Source organism: Sinocyclocheilus grahami, unplaced genomic scaffold, assembly GCF_001515645.1.
Source record: "Sinocyclocheilus grahami isolate Dianchi unplaced genomic scaffold, SAMN03320097.WGS_v1.1 scaffold60.1, whole genome shotgun sequence".
NCBI lineage: Eukaryota > Metazoa > Chordata > Actinopteri > Cypriniformes > Cyprinidae > Sinocyclocheilus > Sinocyclocheilus grahami.
Window position 1 is genome coordinate 246,807 of NW_015505239.1, and position 23,222 is coordinate 270,028.

The 23,222-nt window shown below is 35.4% G+C and overlaps 3 protein-coding genes and 1 pseudogene across 3 annotated transcripts; 1 reads left to right on the forward strand and 3 right to left on the reverse strand.

Moving 5' to 3' along the window:
- The first annotated feature begins 112 nt into the window (after positions 1-112).
- LOC107584438 (UPF0739 protein C1orf74 homolog) lies at positions 113-1,257 on the forward strand. The gene has a single exon (XM_016271055.1). It carries the CDS (start codon positions 301-303, stop codon positions 1,087-1,089), a length of 789 nt encoding a protein of 262 aa, XP_016126541.1. The 5' UTR covers positions 113-300; the 3' UTR covers positions 1,090-1,257.
- A 1,120-nt stretch (positions 1,258-2,377) lies between these two features.
- Positions 2,378-4,651, reverse strand: LOC107584486 (NAD-dependent protein lipoamidase sirtuin-4, mitochondrial-like). Its single transcript, XM_016271121.1, has 3 exons — positions 4,167-4,651; positions 3,774-4,068; positions 2,378-2,527 (listed from the first exon to the last, which is right to left on the reverse strand). The coding sequence occupies exons 1-3, from the start codon at positions 4,649-4,651 to the stop codon at positions 2,378-2,380; spliced, it is 930 nt and encodes a 309-aa protein (XP_016126607.1).
- Positions 4,652-5,364: 713 nt separating this feature from the next.
- Positions 5,365-10,325, reverse strand: LOC107584487 (melanotransferrin-like; annotated as a pseudogene).
- Positions 10,326-14,004: 3,679 nt separating this feature from the next.
- On the reverse strand, positions 14,005-22,251 carry LOC107584446 (protein SFI1 homolog). The gene is given in 25 exon segments (XM_016271070.1): positions 14,005-14,050; positions 14,140-14,214; positions 14,610-14,683; positions 14,776-14,936; positions 15,015-15,111; positions 15,215-15,317; positions 15,409-15,485; positions 15,626-15,721; positions 15,862-15,937; positions 16,033-16,211; positions 16,664-16,745; positions 16,842-16,972; positions 17,108-17,174; positions 17,332-17,429; positions 18,623-18,715; positions 19,089-19,159; positions 19,284-19,349; positions 19,478-19,694; positions 19,767-19,869; positions 20,822-20,939; positions 21,087-21,181; positions 21,510-21,620; positions 21,759-21,830; positions 21,909-22,054; positions 22,156-22,251. Coding segments are annotated over 24 exon segments (2,376 nt in total). The 5' UTR covers positions 22,180-22,251; the 3' UTR covers positions 14,005-14,050; positions 14,140-14,195.
- Positions 22,252-23,222: the final 971 nt, after the last annotated feature.

Genomic DNA, 23,222 nt, shown 5'->3' on the forward strand with positions numbered 1-23,222 from the left:
GAATTTTGATTCACCTCAATGACTCGAATCTTTCGAATCGCGATTCTTTCAGTGGCCCTTTCTGCTCCATGCGAATGCGAATCTATGTGAACCTTTTTTTGTGAAATGAACAATTCACTGAATCATTCGTTCGTTTCGTTAAAATACCGAGTCGATAAAAACGTCTAACACCACTACGATATACCTGACCAAATGCTGGAACGTGAGCCTTTATTAATTAAGTGTTCAACAACTTTTACAATCAATTTGTGTGTCCTGCTGTCAACAAATATTTTATATTTGTGTTTGTAAACGGGTGCAATGGTTGCTTCATCAGAAATGCTCATCTCTGCCGCACAGAAGTTATTGTGTCCTCGTAAGAAACGTTTATCTCCTTCCACATGTCTTGATGTGACTGTTCAAATAATGGCTGTGGATCTGGGCGTCAAACCCGCGCTGCTTTACGACAGTAATGCAGCATCTCCAGAGCAGCTTCAGGTGTACCTCAGATCTCTACAGGAGTCTGGAGTTGTAACCAATCCTCTACGGATTCTGTCCATTGATGAAAACGCATTCATTTTTAATCCTGCCACTATTGAGTCCCACTTGGATGATCTTCTCCAAAGCAAAAGTCTCCTTCTGATTGACATATGTCCCTCAATAAAACAACCTGTCTTGGTTGGCTTTGAAAAGACAACCGAGGATATGATCAAAACTCTTTCAGAATTCTTCATGAGTGAGCTGGAGAAAGGCTCCTCAGTGATTGTGTTGGGAGAGGAGTTGTATAATGACTGGAACTTGTGCACTCTTTTTGGAATCCTGTTAGGTTATCCAGCCTCATACTGGTTTGACCAAACTAAAGGATTTGGGAACTGTCTGTGTATGACACCACTGGTGGTGAGCACGGTTTGGGTCAAATGGCAGATAGATGACAGAAATCATCGCTGTTGTCTTTACTCATTTAGTGTTCCAAAAGAGCTCTGGTCGGAAGTACAAAGTCATGTACAACGGTGGACTGTGCACGTGAGAGAGAGATTTAACAAACAGCCAGTTCTGACTGATCTCTGCTTTTCGAGAGATACTGTCACTTTGCCCTCTGTGACCCTTTGAATAAACCTGATGTATGTTTCTTGTTTATTATTAAGTGTGTTTTCTCAGATATGCATCACCTATTTTCAGTATCATTTATGCTCTTCATAGATTTCTTACCAAAGCAACATATAATAATTTGTGCATATAATAAATTCAGGCAGTGAATCTCAACCTTTTAGACTCCAAGGTTTCCCTTTTATCCCCAAAAATATCCTACAAATTCAAAAACAAAGTCCTTTACAAAATCCTTTATATCTACATTAGTTACATACATTATACTCATGTAAAGTGATATATATATATATATAACAGATCTCAACTGCTTGATGGTTTATATTGTTGAAAAATGTAAACTATATTGTTGGCTAGTTCTAAACTGCTCAATGCAACTATAAGGCATGAAGATATTAAGATATTAGAAACATTTACACCATGATTTTCTGTAAAACTACTTTGAAACAATGTGTATTGTGAAAAGCACTAAATACAATTAACATGACTTGTATTGTCAGGCAGAACAAATAAATGATTAACATGTACATTTTTTATACAGATCTCAACTGCTTGATGGTTTATATTGTTGAAAAATGTAAACTATATTGTTGGCTAGTTCTAAACTGCTCAATGCAACTATAAGGCATGAAGATATTAAGATATTAGAAACATTTACACCATGATTTTCTGTAAAACTACTTTGAAACTGTGTATTGTGAAAAGCACTAAATACAATTAACATGACTTGTATTGTCAGGCAGAACAAATAAATGATTAACATGTACATTTTTTATGTGTTCCAATGCATTTTAAAAACATCCTAGTACATTCACATATTCAAAAATACATATTTAAATAGTCATTCATCATTAACCAAATGTTTATTAGTAAATAAAAGAGTCATAATCCATATAGCTTGTTTAGAATTGCAGCATTATTATGACTATTTCCCATGCTGATCCTTAAGAAGCTCTATTTTTTCAGAGAGTGAATTCTGGATGGGAAATGCAGTTATCCCTATGAACCTACTTTATAATTTTAAAGTATTTAAACAACTCTTTAGTGCCAATGCTGTATTCTGTATTGCACTTCAAACTCTAGCTGATGAATGTGTGTATATGTTAAAGCAATTCCGTAACTTGAGGTAGAGATCAGTTATTAGGGTTAGGGTTAGGTTATATAACTAACTGATCAGTTATTAGTTATTATGCAAGCAGCCTACAACCAAACCAAATCTATGTTCCAGTAATCCTGTGATGAGTCGAGTGCTTAGGTTCAGAATAGCTTCAAGAGTCTCAGAGTTTCTTATTTCTCAGAGCTGAATGGCCGGCAGCACTTCTCCACAGCGCACACTCACCCTGATGCCAGTAAGATGATCAGCTCTAGTGGGTCCTATATTCACGATGGCTATTGGAAGCTTTCTTTCACTAGCAGCAAGGAGAAAGCGGTACCCCGAAAAAACCTGAAAAGGAAAACAAATTCCTTCACCTTTTTCCAAATATCTTGAGAAAGTATCGAGTCAATGAGGAAAAATTCTTTGCATTATCTAGGCCAGGGATACTCATTAACTAGTTCAAACTCTAGCAAAACACACCTGAACCAACTACTCAAGGTCTTTGGTTTACTTGAAGATTACAAGACACTGGAATAGGGTTGTGACTATTTGTGGGGATCAATGTTATTTTATTATTACTGAGATACTTTTGCTATTATAGTAAATATTATTATAGTATTATACATAGTACAATTTTTCTAATTCATTTTTATTTTCCATTTTAATTTGAATAATTTTACTATTATAATGACTTCATTTAATGTTAGTTATTTTAACTTTAGTTATTTTTACACTTTGGGTAATTTTGTTGTTTGTTTTTGTAAATGTCATTAGTTTTAGTTTTGTTGTTTCTATATAGTTTTTATTTCAGCTTTAGTTTCAGTTATTTTAGTACATCACGTTAAACCAAATGAAAATTAGAAATGTATGAAAGCTTGTTCCTGCCAAAGAATATATATATATAGGTTCTTTGTCTCATATACAGTTTATATTCTGAGACAAAAAAGTTGAGTTGAAAAAATTGTGAGATCTAAACTAAGAATGACCTTTTTTGCTCATTTTTTATTTAATGGCGGAAACAATCTTAAAATATTACCTTGGCAACTAGTTTTAACTAGTTCACTTTTTTTTTTAAAAATTCCAGTTAACATTTATTTTATTTCAAGCATAATTTTTTTTCTGTGGCTTGGTTTTAGTTAACTATAATAACCATGGGGATTTTGATTAAAATCTTTTAAATCCAAAACTTTAATTAGAATTTCATCATTACCATAAATGTTTCCCACATTGATTTATGAGGAGCTCAGCAACTTTTTAGAGAATAAATTCTAGATGGGAAATGCACCTTTATAATTTAAAAATATTTAATATAAAGTATTTCATCTTAAGTCCATCTTGCCAATGCTGTATTCTTAATTGCACTTAGCTAACTAACCAAGAATGTGTGAATATGTACAATTCTGTAAATTGAGGTATTGATCTTTTGCATTATGTTTATTTTACCTAAAAACTTTGAATGAACAATAATTTGTTCAGCGTATCTGTATGATACATCATTACACCAGGAGATGGCAGCCAGTGAGTAGTAATGAGTAACCCTGGTCTACGTGAACAGGAAATGTTTTTAAAGTGATATTGATGAAACATGACTCACCTGAAGAGAAGATCCAGCCACAAGCACAGCATCAGATTCAGCCAGCTTGTTATGCACAAAGTTAACTGTAGTCCGGTTCACTACGTCACCAAAGAACGTCACCTCAGGTTTAAGCACACCGCCACAGGCATCACAAGCAGGTACTGTGAAGTTCAGCACCTGCTCGTCTTCCAGAAACACATCTCCATCTGGGGCCACAGCACCTGCACTTGCTGCCCAGCCAGGGTTTAGAGCTGCAAAACGCTTCTGAAGCTCAGCACGTGGAGTCAGCTGCCCGCAGTCCAAACACACAACCCTAAGAGCAGGACAAAATCACATAAAATATTTTTCCTCTTACACTGCACAGATTCTTTAACTCCATAATCAATGATCTTCAAGCAAGTCCTGCCTTACCTATGTGTAGATCCATGAAGTTCAGTTAGTCTCTGTTGTCCAGCCTTTGAGTGTAATGCATCTACATTCTGAGTGACGAGCCAGAGCAGTTTTCCCTTTTCCTCCCAGTCCCGCAATGAGAAATGCGCTGGATTCGGCTGGTGTGAGGAGAACTGCGGCCACCCCACGTAGTTCCGTGCCCAGTATCGCTGCCTCGATTTCGCACTGCGCACAAACTCTGAGTGTTGCATAGGCCGCCTGTCAGTCCGTGCGTAAAGTCCCACACCTTCTGATCTATAGTCTGGAATTCCAGATTCAGTGGAGAGTCCGGCACCACTTATCACAAACAAACGAGAAGCATGCGACACAAAGGCCTGGAGTTGTTCTAAAGCATTGGAGTCAATTGAGCCACTTGCAGGAACAAATCGTTGCACACTAGCTTGAATTGTAGAGGCACATCTTCCCACTGCCACATGAGGCGGCAGGGATCTCCATGAAAACAGCATCTACAAACCTGTACAGATAAAAACAATCAACTGTTTATCAACAACAAGCAACTGTTCTACACAATGTCAACTATTCTATGGAATTTACATGTTATGGTCTGAAAATATGGTGAACTAATAAAGTTCTTTAACCCTCTGGGGTCGACAAACACCCTGGTGCATTTTGTGGCATTTTTTCTGATAAATAAAGTTGTTCAGCTAATTTGTTATTCAATAAAATATACATGGAAATGTGTTTCCAATATCCATGGATATAATATACTAATAAATAAATAAGAAAATAAAATCTAATAAAAATAATTACAATATATATATATATATATATACATATAGGCATATACACTGGCCTGTAAATAACTAGATTGACCTGTAAGTAACAGTAATATCCGACTGTAACATCATAAACCTTTAAGTGCAATGTCTTAAAGGTGTATGGTATTTATTACATCATAACATTGCTGAATATAAATCTTGTGCAATATTTTTTAATGGTATTCGAGCATATAGACAAGTATTACGTTATAAACATAACGATAAAATAGTAATGTCAGTTAATTCATTTTTTGACGTCTGTAGGTGGAATGTGACCAACTCATTGTATAACTTTCAAATGTCAAGTAAGCTAGGACACTAAGAAACATGCCATGGATATTATGCCTCTTGTAAATATTTCAAATGTACAAGCAATTACATTACTTTAATAACTTACCTGTATTTATAAAATCCTCGACACCAAAAGTCTTGTATTTCGTAAACATTAGTACAGTAAGTGTAGTAGCGGTCATCACAACAAGAACTTCCGTGTTGTTACACAGGTGCATGATGGTAAATGTAGTTTAGTGAAGGTCACATCTTCAGCAGTGTTCTTTGAAGAAACTAATAAAACTCTCCAATACTGCACTCACTGATATAAAATATATCTTAAGAGAGTATTTTATGTCAGTAATTAATAATGATACAAAATAAACCATATACATTATGACCCATGCTTCTTTTTAACATTGTCAAAAAAAATCATAGAGGTTGATTAGAATATGCTGCACACATCTTGATTGCAGAACTGCAAGATATGTCAAAAAAATAAAAATAAATTAATTCATAATTAAAAACAATAGCCCCAATTAAAATATGCACGAATAATCATTCAAATAAGAGACATTTGACATATCAATGTGCTATTTTAAATCAAGCTCTTTTAAAATTCAGTGATTGTAATGCAAACAAATAACTGGTATAGATATAATAATGTTTCCCTTTATTCTCACTTGAGTGTGTGCAGTTAAAGATGCTCTCAGCCTGTGAATAGAACTCTTCTCCCAATATGGTGCGGTAGTCCATGTGACTGGTGTGAACGAGGCACCTTGTAGCATCTTTAAAGAGCAGGTCACTCTCTCCATACTGCGGAGACTCAAACAGGTGGAACCCAGAATCTGGACGAGCTGCTATGGTTTCCTATAGTGCAAAACACATCAGTATTCTGATGCTAAAAGACTCTCAAATTAATCAAATGATTATTCATTCAGCGTGCAGATCTGTGACTTCAAGAGGTCATAAATGCGAGCTATAAGAACAGGATGTGTCATAACAATATTTGGAGGGATTGCTCCTAAGTTACAGGTCTTCCACTCTGTCAGAGGAGCCCGGCTGCCGTCTCCACAAAGCAACTCAAAGTCCCAAGCGAGCCAACCCTCTGCCCAGCCACTGGTGTTTAGACCTGTCCAACAAACACATCACGCATATTACAAATGTGATTCATTTCGATGACATCTCTCAAGAGTTTACATCTTACGTTCGATGTTGCTCTCTAGATTGTGGTGTTCCATGAACACCACGTCTCCAAAGCTCTTCCCACTGGGGTCTACAACCAAGCACCTGAAGTAAAAGACATTTTAAAGCCTGCACAGCTGCTTGGTTTGCACTATGGTACATTAACAATGAGAGATATTTTTCTGTATACCATTTTATTTGAACTGTGCACAAATAGTAATTCCTCACCTTAACGCACCCATATTGCCATAGTAACGCTCATTATAGTTGTCAGCTTCCTCAGTCCCACCCATACACACCTTACAGAGATTGCCTTGACCTCCTGGTAAACAACCTTTCCAAAACACCTTACCGTACACTGAAAACAGAATGGGCTACATTGAAGGAATAGTTTATCCCAAAATGAAAATATGCTGAAAATGTACTCACCCTAAAGCCATCCAACACGTAGATGAGTTTGTTTCTTCATCAGAACAGATTTGGAGAAATTTAGCATTACTTAAATTTGCTCACCAATCGATCCTCTGCAGTGAATAGGTGCCGTCAGAATGAGAGTCCAAACAGATAATAAAAACTAATAATCCACACAACTCCAGTCCATCAATAAATGTCTTAAAGATGCGTGTTTGTAAGAAGAAAATCCATCATTAAAGCATTTTAACTGTCCTTTAGCTGTTTTTTCATCAGCTGCTTTTACCAGCTCATTCTGATGGCACCCATTCACTGCAGAGGATCTATTGGTGAGCAAGTGATGTAATGCTAATTTTCTACAAATGTGTTCTGATGAATAAACAAACTCATCTACATCTTGGATGACCTGAGGGTTTTTTTTCCCTTTAAAGCAGGGGTTCCAATACCTTTTTTCTTATAATGAAAACTAAAAATAGTTTTCATTATTTGAAAAAGATTAAATGAAATACAATATAAATATTAGATGAAAAACTTAATGAAAATGAGAAACGTTATCTTAGCACCTAACCTAAATAAAATACGTACTAAAAAATACATTAAAGTAAAACAGAATATATATAGGCCTATAAAAAAAACTAATAAAAATGACAAGAGCACATGAAATTACTCAAATTAAATTAAATTAAAATTAATGCTGAATAAAAATATAAAAATAATTAAAGCTAATTAAAAATATTAATGAATAGTACAATAGTAAATAATACTACAATTACACTGAGAATCACAATCACTACTGAAAATGAGAAAATGTTTAAGCCATTAATATTTTTGTGATAAAACTGTATTCTGCTTTTGTTAAAAATAAAATTAAATAAAACAAAAAATTAAATTAAATAAAAATGTATGTTGATGATGTTTGTTTAAATATAACTGAAAATATGTCTTACTGGACCTTGATCTTCTCAATGCAGTCACTCATAGATGAAGCTTTCACACACACCAGAGGATCTGATTTTATGCTAAGAGCCCACTGCTCACATTTATTCTGTTCAGCATGACTTCTACAGCACTACCTCACCACACTGTCCTCCAGTGAGCTGCCTAATCACACTCTCTCACTCTCTCTCTCTCTCTCTCTCTCTCTCACACACACACACACACACACACACACATACACACACACACAAATTAAAGTCTAAGCTTATCATTTCCAAGATGGTACAGAGGGGAAGCAATCTTTCACCTTCATGTCCAAGGCTCTTGAGCAAGGCCACATAGATACCTGGGCAGCGACCAAGAACTTTCAAAAATGAAAATTGAAAAATTGAAAATGAAAAAAAAAATATATATATATATATATATATTCTTTCTTTTTTTCATTTTCAATTTTCAATTTTCATTTTTGGGTGAACTACTCCTTTTAACTAAAATTTAAGATAATATCAAAAAGAAAAGATCATTCAAAAATATTAATAAAACCTTTATTAGTATAAAAAATATTACTAAAACAACACAGAAACAGTAGTGTGTAATAGATCAGTTCCAATGTAAAGGAATTAAATCTGTTTGAAAAGGTTTTCCAAATTTCCGTTATGTATTTCCAGTCACTTGGCAATATATATATATATATATATATATATACATTATATAACTGGTTATATAAGATTTGTGATTGGTTGTCTTACCCTGACTGAGAGGCTCATCCTCTGCCCAGGGCAGGAGGTTTCGAGAAAGGAGATGTCTCAAAGTGAGACTCCAACCTGCAGTCCAGCGAGCTCCACTATGACAACTCCTACTGCCCCACAAAGAGCGCATATCTAAAGTACTGCTGTTCCTCACCACAGCAACTGTAAGAATACAGCCACCTGGGAGATGAAGGTGGAGACAAAGTGAAAAAGGAACATATTTACATGTTTCTGCTTGCAAAGTGTGAGGCGTATGACCTACTAGACACCATAAACAGAGCAAGAATGAAACCACAATAGGTTTTTGTATGATACCATCTCTGTAGATTTCCTTTGCAACTACTGTGAGGCCAAACTGCAGAGTACACCTCTCCAGCATCCAGAGTCACTAGGTCAGCTTTATTATCCTGACAGGAGAGGATAGCAGAACGTAAAGCATCTACATTTCTGTCCTGCAGATTGATTTGTATTCAAACAGATTTCACCTTACACACAATATCATATGTAACCCACCCATCTTATTAATGCAGTCAGCAGTGCCATAAGCTTTCACACATGAGAGACGGCCAAATGCTGAGAGCCACAGGTGGAAGGACTGCGACCAGAGCTTTGGCCAGCTCAGCACACTTCCTCTGCTCCGGCTCTGAGACTGTACACAAGCGCATCTTCTTACCTGAACGCAGATATACAGGCATACACTTACAGAACAGTGATATAACAGGTCACAAATAAAATGGGGTTTTACTAATAAATTACTTTTTTTCTTTCGTGAGGAAATGAAAATATTTACAATTGTGTTTTGTGTCAAAAAAACATATTTTTGCATGAATTTATGGACCATAAACCATTTATTTGAAAACAGGAAACAATTATAAACCATTAAAATCGCATGGTCGACAAAATATACGTAGCTGTCATTACAGGCATACTACTGTCTATTATTAAGGGGTCCCACTTTATATTAAGTGGCCTTACATTTAAGTTAATCATTTGGTACAATTCACTTACTGTGTACATACAAGTTTTTACATTGTACTTGTATGTTAAAAAAAATACCTGCATGTAATTACATCTGTAATTAATTTCTGTAATTACTTTATAATTACACTGTTGACACATCCCTTACACCTTAACCTACCCATACTACCAAATGTGTCCCTAACCTACCCGTATCCCAACTTAATAGCAGCAAAAGTGTATTGCAATACAATATTAACATAATAAGTTCACTACACTTTTTAATGTAAGTACATAGTAGTTAAGGCCACTTAATATAAAGTGGGACCAACAATTTTAAATGTAGGTCAGTTTTATAATACAGTCCATACTAATTTTGTATTGTAAAAAAATAACATTATTGTAAAACTATACATATGTTTTTTTTTTTTACAATACAAAATTAGTAGGGATATTTATATATTAGTAGGTAAGTGGGTGCAACATGCATATTCTGGCAGAGGTATAGCAACTTTTGCTTCACCAAACATGTATCCCCTAATAATTCTAAAATACGTTCAAAACTATGAACATATTTCTGAAAATGTAAATGAACACGATGATGAAATGCATGTAAAAAAATACAACTGAAAAAGCACCAGTTAATCCTTCGCAGCTTTTGATAATTTTAGCAAACGCGCACTTACCCCAGCTGGTGATGGAGCACAGCAATAAGATGACAATAACACTAACTCGCTTCATCATATCAGAAATCTTTTCTGGGAAGATGAATCACAGTAACTGTCTACATCGAGTCCAGCAGAGACGTTTCGGTGAAACAGGCATGTCGTCTACTGAAGATCTCACTGTCTAGGTTTGCGTCAGTCTGAAAAAACTGTACTGTGCAAGCGGGTGTTTTCAAAGCGAATAGTTCTAATAATAGGATGATCTCAGTTTTTAGGATGCACGTTAAAGGTAAATAAGCAATTTCAAAACATTCAAATGTGTGATTTAATGCTTTATTAGAAATGAAATACATATTTACAAAAGTGTCTTTGAATACATAAATAACTGAAATAAAAACAGGTTTTGAGTCACACAATTTAGATTTCCAAAAATACAATATCAACTGAAATTGTTTCTGGAATAAAGTTGGCATCATATAATGGGCTGCACAATATAGACTTTTTATACTTATATTCCATACTTAGTGGGTGTTTTTGTATTAACATTGGACAGTAGCTGGCTCTGGATGGTGTTAACTCTGGCAGCATGGCGAATCATGGTGGGTTTCTGTTTGTTTAATGTCGAAGATAGAGAAGAAATGCGACTCTCAAGCTGCAAAGAAACATCATTTGGAAACATTACTAAAATTATTCTGAAAATTAAATAAATAAATAAATGAAACCAGAGATGAACAAATAGCCTAGCCTAGCTACTGTCTAACATGCGTAAAGTAGAATATTTTTCTTCAAACAACGGTCTTATATACATAAACAGCACACACAATCCATTAGACCTCTAGGGGTGTGTAACGACAAGTACAAGCATACAAATTAAATTCTATATTTAAGCTACTCAAATCACTAATAATAATAACATATTAGATCTTAAAGCTGATGTCCGTAACCTTTTTTTGGTGAAAAATGATCCGAAATCAATATTTTAGCAAGTACATAACCAGCCAGTGTTCAAAACTTTCTCCTTACTTTAGCCCGAACGGCTAGTTTATAATAATGTTTTCTAATTTGAGTGGTACAGGTTTTCGCGGGAAATTCGAGCATGCTGCCGCGTCATTACGTCACGTCTGTAAACATAAAGAAGTTGTCCCGGCTAGTAGGCTATCGCATGTGAGGATCCTGCAGGTGGCCGATCGTTTCTAGCCTTTTCTCACAGCTTTGTATTTTTAAGACAACCAGTTCGAAGGGAGCATAATTTGCTTTTTGGGTTAAAATAATTTCTTAATATGAAATTCGAATGGAATGACAATTAGAGATGAAACTGTACAGAAATTGAAATCTACACGCTAATACACACTATAGGCAATGCTGATGTTGTTGTTAACATGAATAATTTGAGAATAAAGTATAACAATAATAATTTGCATGGTTTTTGATGTGATATGAGCTAACCGATCTTTAAATCACCATTGGTAGCACGATTTATTGTAATGCATTTTTCCTCAGTTGGTCAGGACAAACGTGGCAGACTTTTACTTACTTGTTCAGATGACAATATAAAGTGAAAATTCTTATTTGGGTCATATATTCCAAGACGTAGGCTAGAATCTGTGATCGCGAAGTACAGTTAAGCCCCGTTCACACCAAGAACGATAACTATAAAGATAATGATATTAGCGTCCACACCAGCGAACGATATCGTCTGTTTATTCTAAGCGCACGCGCGTCTGCCGCTTTAAATTCTTGAGCTAGTTACAGCAGGATGGATTCTGATTGGCTGTCAGTGTTTTATGTTCATAACCTGGAAAAAATAATTTTGAAAGTGATCACAACGATATCGTTCCTCTGTGTCGTTATCGTTATAGTTGTGGTGTGAACTATGCTATTCTTTAATATTGAGAACGATTTTTAGAACTATATCGTTATCGTTATAGTTATCGTGCTTGGTGTGAACGGGCCTTAAATATCCACACCGGTGCGGTGATGACTGACAGCCACACATTCAGCTCAAAACGTTAGATTCATCTGAGCTGGAGCCAGAACACCGGCAGATAGTGTTTTGGTCGCGAGACAGGTCAATAAAAGTTTTTTTTAATTAATTAATTTTTTTTTTTTAAGTGCAAGGTCTAGAGACGTGTTTTAGCAGGTGAATTTCTTTGAACTTGAGCGCCGTGTTTTAGAATTATGTATTATACACGAGAATTATGCGCGAAAAGCTGCTATAAAGACCTGAGACGAGAGCGCAGCATTCAAGACGTCGAGCAACGCATGAATGAAAAAAATGCGTTCTGAGTGAATGACCCTACTAAAATCTACATAGCAAATACAGATGGCAGAGCCACCAAATTCGAAAATCTGACATCCAGGAAATAAATATGTCTTAGGCAGCAGTTTTACCACAAATACAGACAAGTGATACCACCACAACCACCAGAAATACTTAATTGTGTCTACTTTACAGTGAAACACAAGCTCAGTGCGACCGATTCCCTGACATAATACATTCATTGCGACCCATTTAACAGATGCATCATTTTAAGTTAGAACAACTTTGAACAGCAACAAACAATAACAATACAGCGAAATAATTAACTATGATAATCTAGACATTAAAAAATTATTTCATCATAGCTTCCTCAGTAGTGCTGCATAAATTGCACCCAGGGCCGTTTCTAGCCAATTTGACGCCCTAGGCGAAATCCCTATTGTCCCCCCCCCAAAAAAAATTATATATATATAATTATTTTCAGACATCAGTTGCTTGTCATATTCAAATTGGTTGTCATAGTAACGACACTACTTTGTGGAGATTCAGTGCATTGAGATCCACAAATCTGAATGCATTATTTGTAAATTGACTGTTAAGATAAACATGTTGCACAATTTAGTATCTGTAATATCATTGTGTTGCCACTAGATGCCTGTATAGCCCTATGTAACAATCCCTAGTGGCGAAGACATTGCACATAATTTACACATAAATCACACATAAATTAATTTTATTACATTTTGATTTGGATACTATATACTATACTACTACATATTGTTTAGATATTATCAATGGCTACTTTTTTGTCTTTATCTGTTTTTTGTTCAATTTTTTTGTTGTTGTTTCTTGAAACATTGATTTAAAATGTCAAATAATTATTGCATTATTATTTCAGTCAAACCTATAAAACCCCTTTGTTACCCCAAACTACATATAAAAGCTTTATCAGTGGCATAAAAGTAACCAATGCAGCTACTTAATCATTCGCTACTCGTTAACGCGTTAACGTCCCCTTTAAATAATGTGACGCTCTGCCCTCTATGACGCTGCTCCCATTAAGCGCTGTTGGAAGTGAATGAATTGATTCAGCATTTCGACACCTCCGTTAGGATGCATTTAACTCGACAAAGCGGTCTAATAAAGGATGTATTGATCTCGTGCATTAGCGAATTTTACTATACAAATATTTTTTAATTGGATGTTAAAGTTTATATGGGAATATTACATGACACGCTGATCCTTTAATGCACTGGCGCAAAAAACGCACGCCGTTTGGACAAATTTGCCACAAATATTTGGACAAAAGTGTCACAAATACTGCCTAAACAAAATACTGATTTTGTGCACTTTATTTACTGTACCAATATTTTAAATTGGCCTTTGAACTTAGCTTTATTGCATGGCAAAAAAAAAAGTGCTACCTTGCCAAAGCACTGACAGAGCCCACTGATCTAACGGCGTTGTTGAGCGCTCCAAATGCAAACTTTGCATGCAACAATCAGGCAGCAATTGACAGCACTCTGATCTAGTGGCATACAGGCATCGTCAGATTGACAGTACTCTAGCCCAATAATGTTGGGGGATCCAGTGGGGGCGGCAGTCATAGTTTTCTCTGACACTCTGCAATCCATTGCCGCCACATGCAAAACACCTGAAAACATACAGAACAAACTGTATGAAATTATGCAGTTGCAGGAAACTTGCATTATCATTAATAAGTGGTGCATGATCTGGCATTACCTTGGCCTGTAGGTTGAGGGACCAATGCCAAAGGGCAGTCTCAGTTTTCTCTGCTTCTATTCTTCTGCTCTGCAGCTGTATGTCATAAACATTCAAACTCAGACAGAAAATACCATATAAAAACTTCAGAGACCATAACAATCAATCATAAGTAGCTGCAGCTCAAAAAAAGGAAATGAGGCAATATCAGCAGCTCCACCCACTGCACAGTAAGTGAGACTATAATAAAGCTTTAATATCACAAGTACAGCAATATTTAAACAACAGGCTGTGCTATAGTAATAAGAGTTTAATGAAAAAAAATGTGCTATTTTTTAATCAGGAGATAAAAAAGCATTTCGTGTCATAGCAGTTAATATAACACACATTTGAGAGCAGCTGAACCACTGTACTGACCAATCAGCATCAAGGATTTTTTTTTTATAAAATCCATCAAATATGATTGAATGCTTTGTTAAATCAAAACTCACCTGTGTTTCCAGCAGATAAAAAAGTGCTGACAAATCCTCAACTTATGAAGCTCAAAGCTTCTTTTCTTCATTACCTAAAAAACACAAACATATATACACAACATAAAATATCAAATAATTAAGATTGGACTGAAATATATACAGATATGGAGACTTAGACAGTCACCTGATAAGTTTTGTGATGCTGAATATTAGTGGTCCATGTGTTGAGGGTTCTTTTCCCCAGGGTTCTGCTGTAGTGTGTGCTGGCCCTCTCATTCTCGAGTCTCTCGTCTTTTACCTCTGTGCTTCGCTCTCTCCATCTTCTCAAAGCCACCTGCAAGTGAACTAGCGGTACAAAAACAACACTGAATAATTTCATCATTAAACAGACTAATAAGAGTGGCATTCATATAGCCAAAGTACATTCATCCAGGTGCGTTTGAGCTCGTTTCAGAGCCTCCTCCTGCTGGTGACAGTGAAGATGAGCAGATACTGTTCTCTGTCGCCATTCCAGAAACACCTATCAAACAATTCAAATATATATTATTTAGTTTATAAAGTTGTACTTATAAATAATAGGTGTTACTTTTTACTTGTTATACAAATAATTTTGATATAAGCACCTGAGATAGAAGGTGCTTTTGAGAAAAACATTTTGCTCTGCTTTCCTTCTCTCTCTCTTCCGTCAACTGTGCCACGTTTATCCTCCACGAATAGAACATTCTTCTGCAGAAACATAAATAAAAAAGGACAGAACAGATCACATATCTTAAAATACACACTACAGTAAATTATAACAAATAGATCATAATAATACCTGACAAGGTGCTGCTGATGCTCCTGGTAACGGCACTCTACATTTTGGTTGATCGATTGAGTCTGCAAATGGTATGACTACATGCATGCATGTACAGACAATGAGTTAATCAACTTTTCAGCTGTACACTTGATATAAACAATTTAAAATACATTACTATAATATAGCAGTATTTGCAAATATACTGTATCCTGTGTCAAAACAATTGTATTCATACCTTCCAAGCCTCTAGAGCATGTCTGAGCAATCTACTGTTGTAATGTTTCTCCATTCGTGCAAGTTTCTCTCTCTTCTGTCTTTTGTGATCTACATACTGTTTAACAAGCTCACATTTACTAATATTAGATTCACAATATTTCAAACCAATTAAAACAACAACATCATCATATGATTGAAAAAAAAAACACTATCAGGTGTTTTCTTCGTGAATAGAGCCAGCTGTGCTGCTCGTACCAGATGCCAGTCTGCCATGGCTCTTCTCAGACAGCGCTGTCCATAATGATCCTCTGCCTGCTCGAAATGTCTCTGACTAATCAACAAAACACAAAAAAGCTTAAACTTCATCAAAATTCTCTGTGGTTTATTAAGATGTTCTTCCTGTAGCTTACATTATCTGATTCGCACCTGGTCTGTATGTTTGCGAGGAGGTTTCTCCACTGGTTCAGGGCCTTGCATAGCAGAGAGTGCTTGTAAAGCGAGTCGGCTGCTGCTTGTTTGAATCTCTCGTCTCTACGCTGTACAGCACCAAAGTACCACTTAGACCAGGCACGGGCACAAGACACATGCTCGGAATGCAGCACAGCCTATGAAAAATACACAAATAACAGTAATATTGTAACATATTATTACAATTTAAAACAACTGTTTTCTGTTTTAATATATTTTACAAAGTAATTTATTCCTGTGATGACAACTGAATTTTCTGTCTTCAGTGTGACACAATCCTTCAGAAATCTTTCCAATATATATGGATTTGGTACATTTCTTAATATTATCAATGTGGAAAATGAGTGTGCTGCTTAATATTTTATGGAAACTGTGATCAATTTTGTCTTCAAGATCCTTTGATGAATAGAAAGGTCAAAAGAACAGCATTTATTTGATATAGAATTTATTTATTTGATATAGATATGTCTTTAATGTCACCTTTGATCAATTTAGTCCATCCTAGCTGAATGAAAGTATTATTTTCTTTATAAAGATATCTCACTGACTTCATTTTTTTGTGAATGTATATTCATGGATGTCATCTTACCGTTCTGTCAGCAAGTCTCTGATCTCTCTGTACCTCCAGGTTTCTCCACCAAGTTTAAAATACCCAACTGCAAGTCTGCTGCCTGTATAGAGGACAAAAACATGTACATTTTCAGTACAATACAACACAGACATGGATATCTACATGCGCACACACTATTTTAGGCACAGAAGCTTGCCTGTAATGTTGTTCAGCTCTCTCTTTCTGCTCTCGTTTCTCTGTGCGTTGTGCTGCAAACTCCATCCAAGTGTTTACACATTGTGGAAAGATACGTCGGGCAAAGGAGGCATCAGCACGTAGTTCCAACTCCTATGTAAATATGTATATATACAGATAGTTTGATAATATATTAGAAGCATTTTTAAGGCACAAATGGGGAAAAGTGCAGTCCATTACTAACTGCAGGTGGCCTATGATATAAGATAATGGGAGTGTGGTGGCTACCTGCATTTGTCGGTGCTCTGTGAGACGTTTTCTCCAACGATGAAGGCAAGATCTCAGCACAGAAATTCTGTTGATTAATGACAACCATTTAAAAGTCTCACAGACCAACTCATGTTTATTAACAACCTAAAATGTATAAATATATATGACATGCTTCAAATAAAAAAGCACATGTAGATTGTTTTGCCAACAGTGCACATATTTAAATCATTTATGTAACTAACTTGTGATGGGCTTGTGCAACACTCATTCGGGGCTGCAGGCTTCTGTCCTCAGCCTGATCCAAGCGCAACTGCCAGACTTTCCAAGACCTTGCCAGCAACTGAAAAATGTCAATATCCATTTTTGGCGTTTACACTTTTTACACAAAAACCTTGAAGGGATCTTATTAAGCTTTTTCACTTTCACGTCTGTAATGTTGCTGTTTGAGCATAAAAAAGATCTGCAAAATAACAAAGCTCAAAGTCCACTCCAAAAGGAGATATTTTATTTAACAGAAATCACTTTTCAAAAACTACAATAAACGACTCGTTTGGACTACAACGCATATTTTCCGGGATTTGTGATATCAAAAATATCGACGAATGGGACGAGACCTGGTTAAGCTGCACTAGAGAAGGCAACAAGTGTTATGTCGGAGGCTAGCTTTCCCAGAGTGGTTACAATCATCCGGGTTTAAATCGCTCTCAAATTGATTTGATATTGAAGCTTGCAGGCGGCTATGGTAAGGGGAATGACATTTCCCGACCAGGCCCGCAGAGTGGTGCCAATCACAACACACACTGGCCTAGCTAACCAATCACAGCACATTTCATATTTCAGAAGGCGGGCCTTCATTTGATTCAGAAACTATTCGAGCCGTTCATGCCAGACTGGGGAGAGAGGTGTTGTAATAATGTAAAATATGTGAAAAATAATGTGTTTTTCGAACAACCTAGTATGAGAGAGCCTGTTCTAGTACACCCCCAAAACAACATCAAGACTTTATAAAAGAGCATAATAGGACCCCTTTAAAAATAATGACTGAAATAGAAAGACAACAGAAAAACATAACATTCATAATCATTACTGATAGACTACGTCAATGAAATTTAGTTTTTTTTAATAGTACAATTAACTTTTATTAAAAAAAAAAAAAAAGAATTAAAGAAAAATATAATTTCCACTAATATGTTAAAGAGACAGTTTAACAACATTAAGTTGTTCCAAAGCATGTATACATTTCTATCTTCTGCTAAACACAAAAGAAGATATTTTGAAGAATGTGGGTAACCAAACAGTTTCTGGTCCCCACTGACTTCCATAGTATTTTTCCCATTCAATGGAAGTCAGTGGGCACCACTACATTTTTGGTTACCCACATTCTTCAAAATATCTTTGTTTGGAAGTCAAGTTTGGAAAAACTTGAGAGTGAGTAACTGATAACAGAATTTTAATTTTTTAATGAACTACTTTAAATTCAAGGACAGATCTGTCAAGAGTTGTGTTTATAATGTGCATTTGTGTCGTTCATACAATGTAATGATGATGCTGGACACTAATGTTCTTGTTGAGACGATGAGTTTTACTTTGAGTGACGTTTAGAGCAAGGCCTCTTAAACCTAAATGCTGTGAAGAAATACAAGACCAACATAATTAAACAAACAAACAAAAAAAGCTATATAATAAAACATTAAAAGGACAAAAAAAAACATTAATCTAAAGACAAGAACACAACTAACCAGAAGATGGAGTTGTCTGTGATGCATTGCAGCCTTTTCCCTCTTAGCCTTCTGTGAGCACAACCTGACATCTACAAGACAGCTGAGGAATACAACTGCATTAGGTACCATCATGCTTTCACTGACATATTTCATTTTTTCTTCCAGTATTAAAGTATATGAGAACTGTCTGTTTAACTGTGTAAGCAAAGATACAGTGTCTCCAGTGTGAGAACGCCAGCCGCTGGGAACATTAATCTAAAGACAAGAACACAACTAACCAGAAGATGGAGTTGTCTGTGATGCATTGCAGCCTTTTCCCTCTTAGCCTTCTGTGAGCACAACCTGACATCTACAAGACAGCTCAGGAATACAACTGCATTAGGTACCATCATGCTTTCACTGACATATTTCATTTTTTCTTCCAGTATTAAAGTATATGAGAACTGTCTGTTTAACTGTGAAAGCAAAGATACAGTGTCTCCAGTGTGAGAACGCCAGCCGCTGGGAGCCGTGCTGGGCCAATTTGTCTGCTCTCTGTCCTTATTATTAATATTGAAAACAGTTGTGCTTCTTAATATTTTTGTGGAAATCATGATACATTTCTTTTACAGGATTCTGTGATGAAGCATTTATTTGAAACAGAAATATTTATTTGAAATGTCTTCACTGTCACTTCTGACCAATTTGACCAACAGTATATATCATAAATATAAAAAGTGAATGGCACCTGTTTTCTTGCTCTTAGCCTGTCGGTTCTCTGTGTGTCTGATCCATCCATGCAGTGCATGTCTTAACAGTTGAAGACAATAGTGACGATGAGCTTTGGACTCCTTCTCTTTCAGAACACAGGCTTGTTTCATCCTGTCTCTCCAGTGCAGCCACGCCTGTGAAGAATAGCCACTTTAGAGATCCCTCAATTTCATCATACAGTTGCATTCTCACATGTTCATACTCACTCTGCTCTGTACAGTGTGAGCCCAGTGTTGCAAAGCAAGATCTTCTTGATGGTACTCCACATCCCTGTGCTGTAGTGTCATATTCCACACAGTCCAAACCCACCTTTAATGACCAAAATATGCACAAACAAAAATATATCACATTAGCATTTTACTAAAAGGCCATTAAAAAAAAATAGGCCTTCAATGTGATATACATGCCTTTTTATATATGTTTATATTATATAAATGTACCATATAAATAATTTTTAATTAAACCATTCTAAATAATTATTACTTTTATTCAGCAAGGATGCATTAAATTGAACAAAAGTGACAGTAAAGAGATTCATGTTACAAAAGACTTCTATTTTACATTTACATTTAGTAATTTAGCAGACGCCAAATTTGTTTTATCCAAAGCGACTTACAAATGAAGACAATGGAAGCAATCAAAATAAATTTTAAATGAATGAAGTTTCATAGATACATGAAAAAAAATGTATCGTGGTTTCTACAAAATTATCAAAGAGCACAACTGTTTTTGATAATTGAAAATAATAAGAAATGTTTCTTGAGCAGCAAATCAGCATATAAGAATGATTTTTGAAGGATCATGTGACACCGAAGACTGGAGTAATGATGCTGAAAATTCAGCTTTGCCATCACAAGAATAAGTTGCATTTTAAATATATAAAAATAGAAAACAGTTACTTTATATTGCAATACTATTGTTATAATATGTAATAACAATTTGACTGTTTTTACTGTATTTTTGATTAACTGTATTTGACTGACCCCAAACTTTTGAACAGTAGTGTACATATATTTCTGTTTAATAATGTTACTCATTTATTAATACATGTAAAATTATATCAACATATTGACTGATTTTTGCTTGTTTACTTGCTTAAATTTTAACATAAAATGTTGTTGTCATAGTCAAGTCTGTTATTTTATGCTACACTCTGACCCTACACCAGGATCGCAACATTGTTTATTATGTATCTGACTGCTTTACTCTTATGAATGTGACTTGTTATATTTTTCTGACACCACATAAGAGCAATGCTCACTTTAGTACAGCGAGTCTCTCATGCTGCACTGCTGCCTCCTGCATCCTGCGTTTCATGCGACAAAAGTCCAGGTACAGTTCCCAACCATTCCACACAGAACGTAGTGTGTGCTTTGTCTCTGCAGTACAAATATTCAGTTACAGCTACTATGACATAATACACAACACAATCATCCCCAGTAATGTGAGATAAAACGCTGAAAAGTTATTTACATCCTCATTCAACTCTATAAACTAAAATATTAACAGAATAACAGCCTATACACCGAATCTGATTGCAAGTTGCATTTTTCTCTTTTCTTCTCTCTGGACAGCAACGTACTCCTGCCAGGCTTGAAATGTTTTGCTATACAGCATATACCTAAAATGGGCAAATAAAAAAATTCAATAAAAAAAATAAAATAAATTATGGTTGGTGATAATTGATAACAGCACAACTATTTTTTAACATTGATACTAATAAGAAATGTTTCTTGAGCAACATATCAGCATAATTTCTGAAGGATCATGTAACACTGAAGACTGGAGTAATGTTGACTGCTAAAAATTCAGTGCTGCCATCTCAGTAATAAGCTAAATTTTAAAATAGAAAACAATTATTTTAAATTGTAATATTTCACAATATTACAGTTTTGACTATTTTTGATTAAATAAATGCAGCCTTGGTCAGCATAAGAGAACTAACTTACGTATAATGGCAGTCTGCTCTTATATTTAGGGTCCATTCCTTTCTTGCATGCCACCACTCATCTTTCCAAGCCACTAAGGTTTTCCTCAAGACCACCTTACAATAATGAGATCTATATATATATATATATATATATATATATATATACAATTTTCATTAAATAAACATTATATATCGCACAGTCGAACCACTGCAGCATTTCTTTGTACATTTTACTGCGCTATTTAAACACATGACCACTCTACTGGACCTGGCTTGTGATGTTGTTATTCGTCCAAATGTCTTCTGAATCCACAAGTGAAGGAACTTCCGAGCAAGATGCCTAAATACCCCCAAAAAACAGTCACTTATCATGACATTCACAACATATAAACGAATGGGGGATGCCATTACCTCCTACCTTATCCTCAGCTCTTTAAGTCTACCACCTCGGTTCCAAGTATATCCGACCCGGTAAGTGTTTTTCGGTATGAGTGTTTTGCGTGGTCGGTTCTTTTCTACACCACCAGACAACTGTTTCCCAGCTTTTGGTCTTTTCGTTTGCATCTTTAATAGATCATTCAAGCATAAGTTACTATAACGTTAACGTTACTTGGTTGGAATAGAGTAAATAAAGTAGCGTTTAGGGTTTTATAGATTCAACTTACGGCTTTAACGCTACTGCAGCTCATTAAAAAGCTGTCATCGTACTGGCAACAACTAACAACAAACCATAACTGCCGCTCTTCAGTGTTGAATACATTTTCTTCCGGTAAAATGTCATAATAAAAGACCTGCCTAAAATGGCAACTTGAACATTTTAATAATGCATTTATATTATAATTAATAATAATAATAATATTATTAATAATAATAATGCAGTTGTGTTACAGTAATATTAATACAGATATTTTAAAATAATGCAGTTATATTAAATTAATTTAATTTATTAAATACATTACTGACGCATCCTGTAGAACTGGTCTTTTATGTCTTTACTGTACACAGGATTTTGTGAATTTAATATTGAGCCGCAATGCTTTTTAAGTTGTGTTCTACTTTCATTTAAAAATGTCACGCAGAAGTCCTGACAAGGCCAAGGTCAACATATCAGTTTGTGAGATTTCTTAGGAGAGTAACGTCTCTCTACTAAGCAGGAAATGCGCATTTGGGCTGTTTAATCTCCTGATGACATCACAGAACAGAACGTTTGTTAAACTCACACACAATGACTCAACATGTCGATATGGCCGACGAGTAGATAAAGTCCCAAGGTCAACATATCAGTTTGTGAGATTTCTTAGGAGAGTAACGTCTCTCTACTAAGCAGGAAATGCGCATTTGGGCTGTTTAATCTCCTGATGACATCACAGAACAGTAGGGATGGGCGATACCACTTATTTTGTTTTCGATACGATTCGATATGGCCGACGAGTAGATAAAGTGTGTAGGACTTAACGGTTTTACTCATGTGGAAGTTTCCAAGCTTTGGAAATTAATGAATGAAAGGGACCTAACAGTCACTTTTACTTTGAGAGTCTGTCTGAGTGATCATTATTATACATTTCACTTAAATTGTTATGCTGGTAATTAAATATTTAGTTAAAAAAAACATTTTCAATTACTTTATATGTGTGCATATACATACATTAGTCAATTCTGTTTTCTGTTTTATTCTATTGCATTTTAATCTCATTATACTTATTGTTTTTATTAACAATTTTGAAATCTTTCT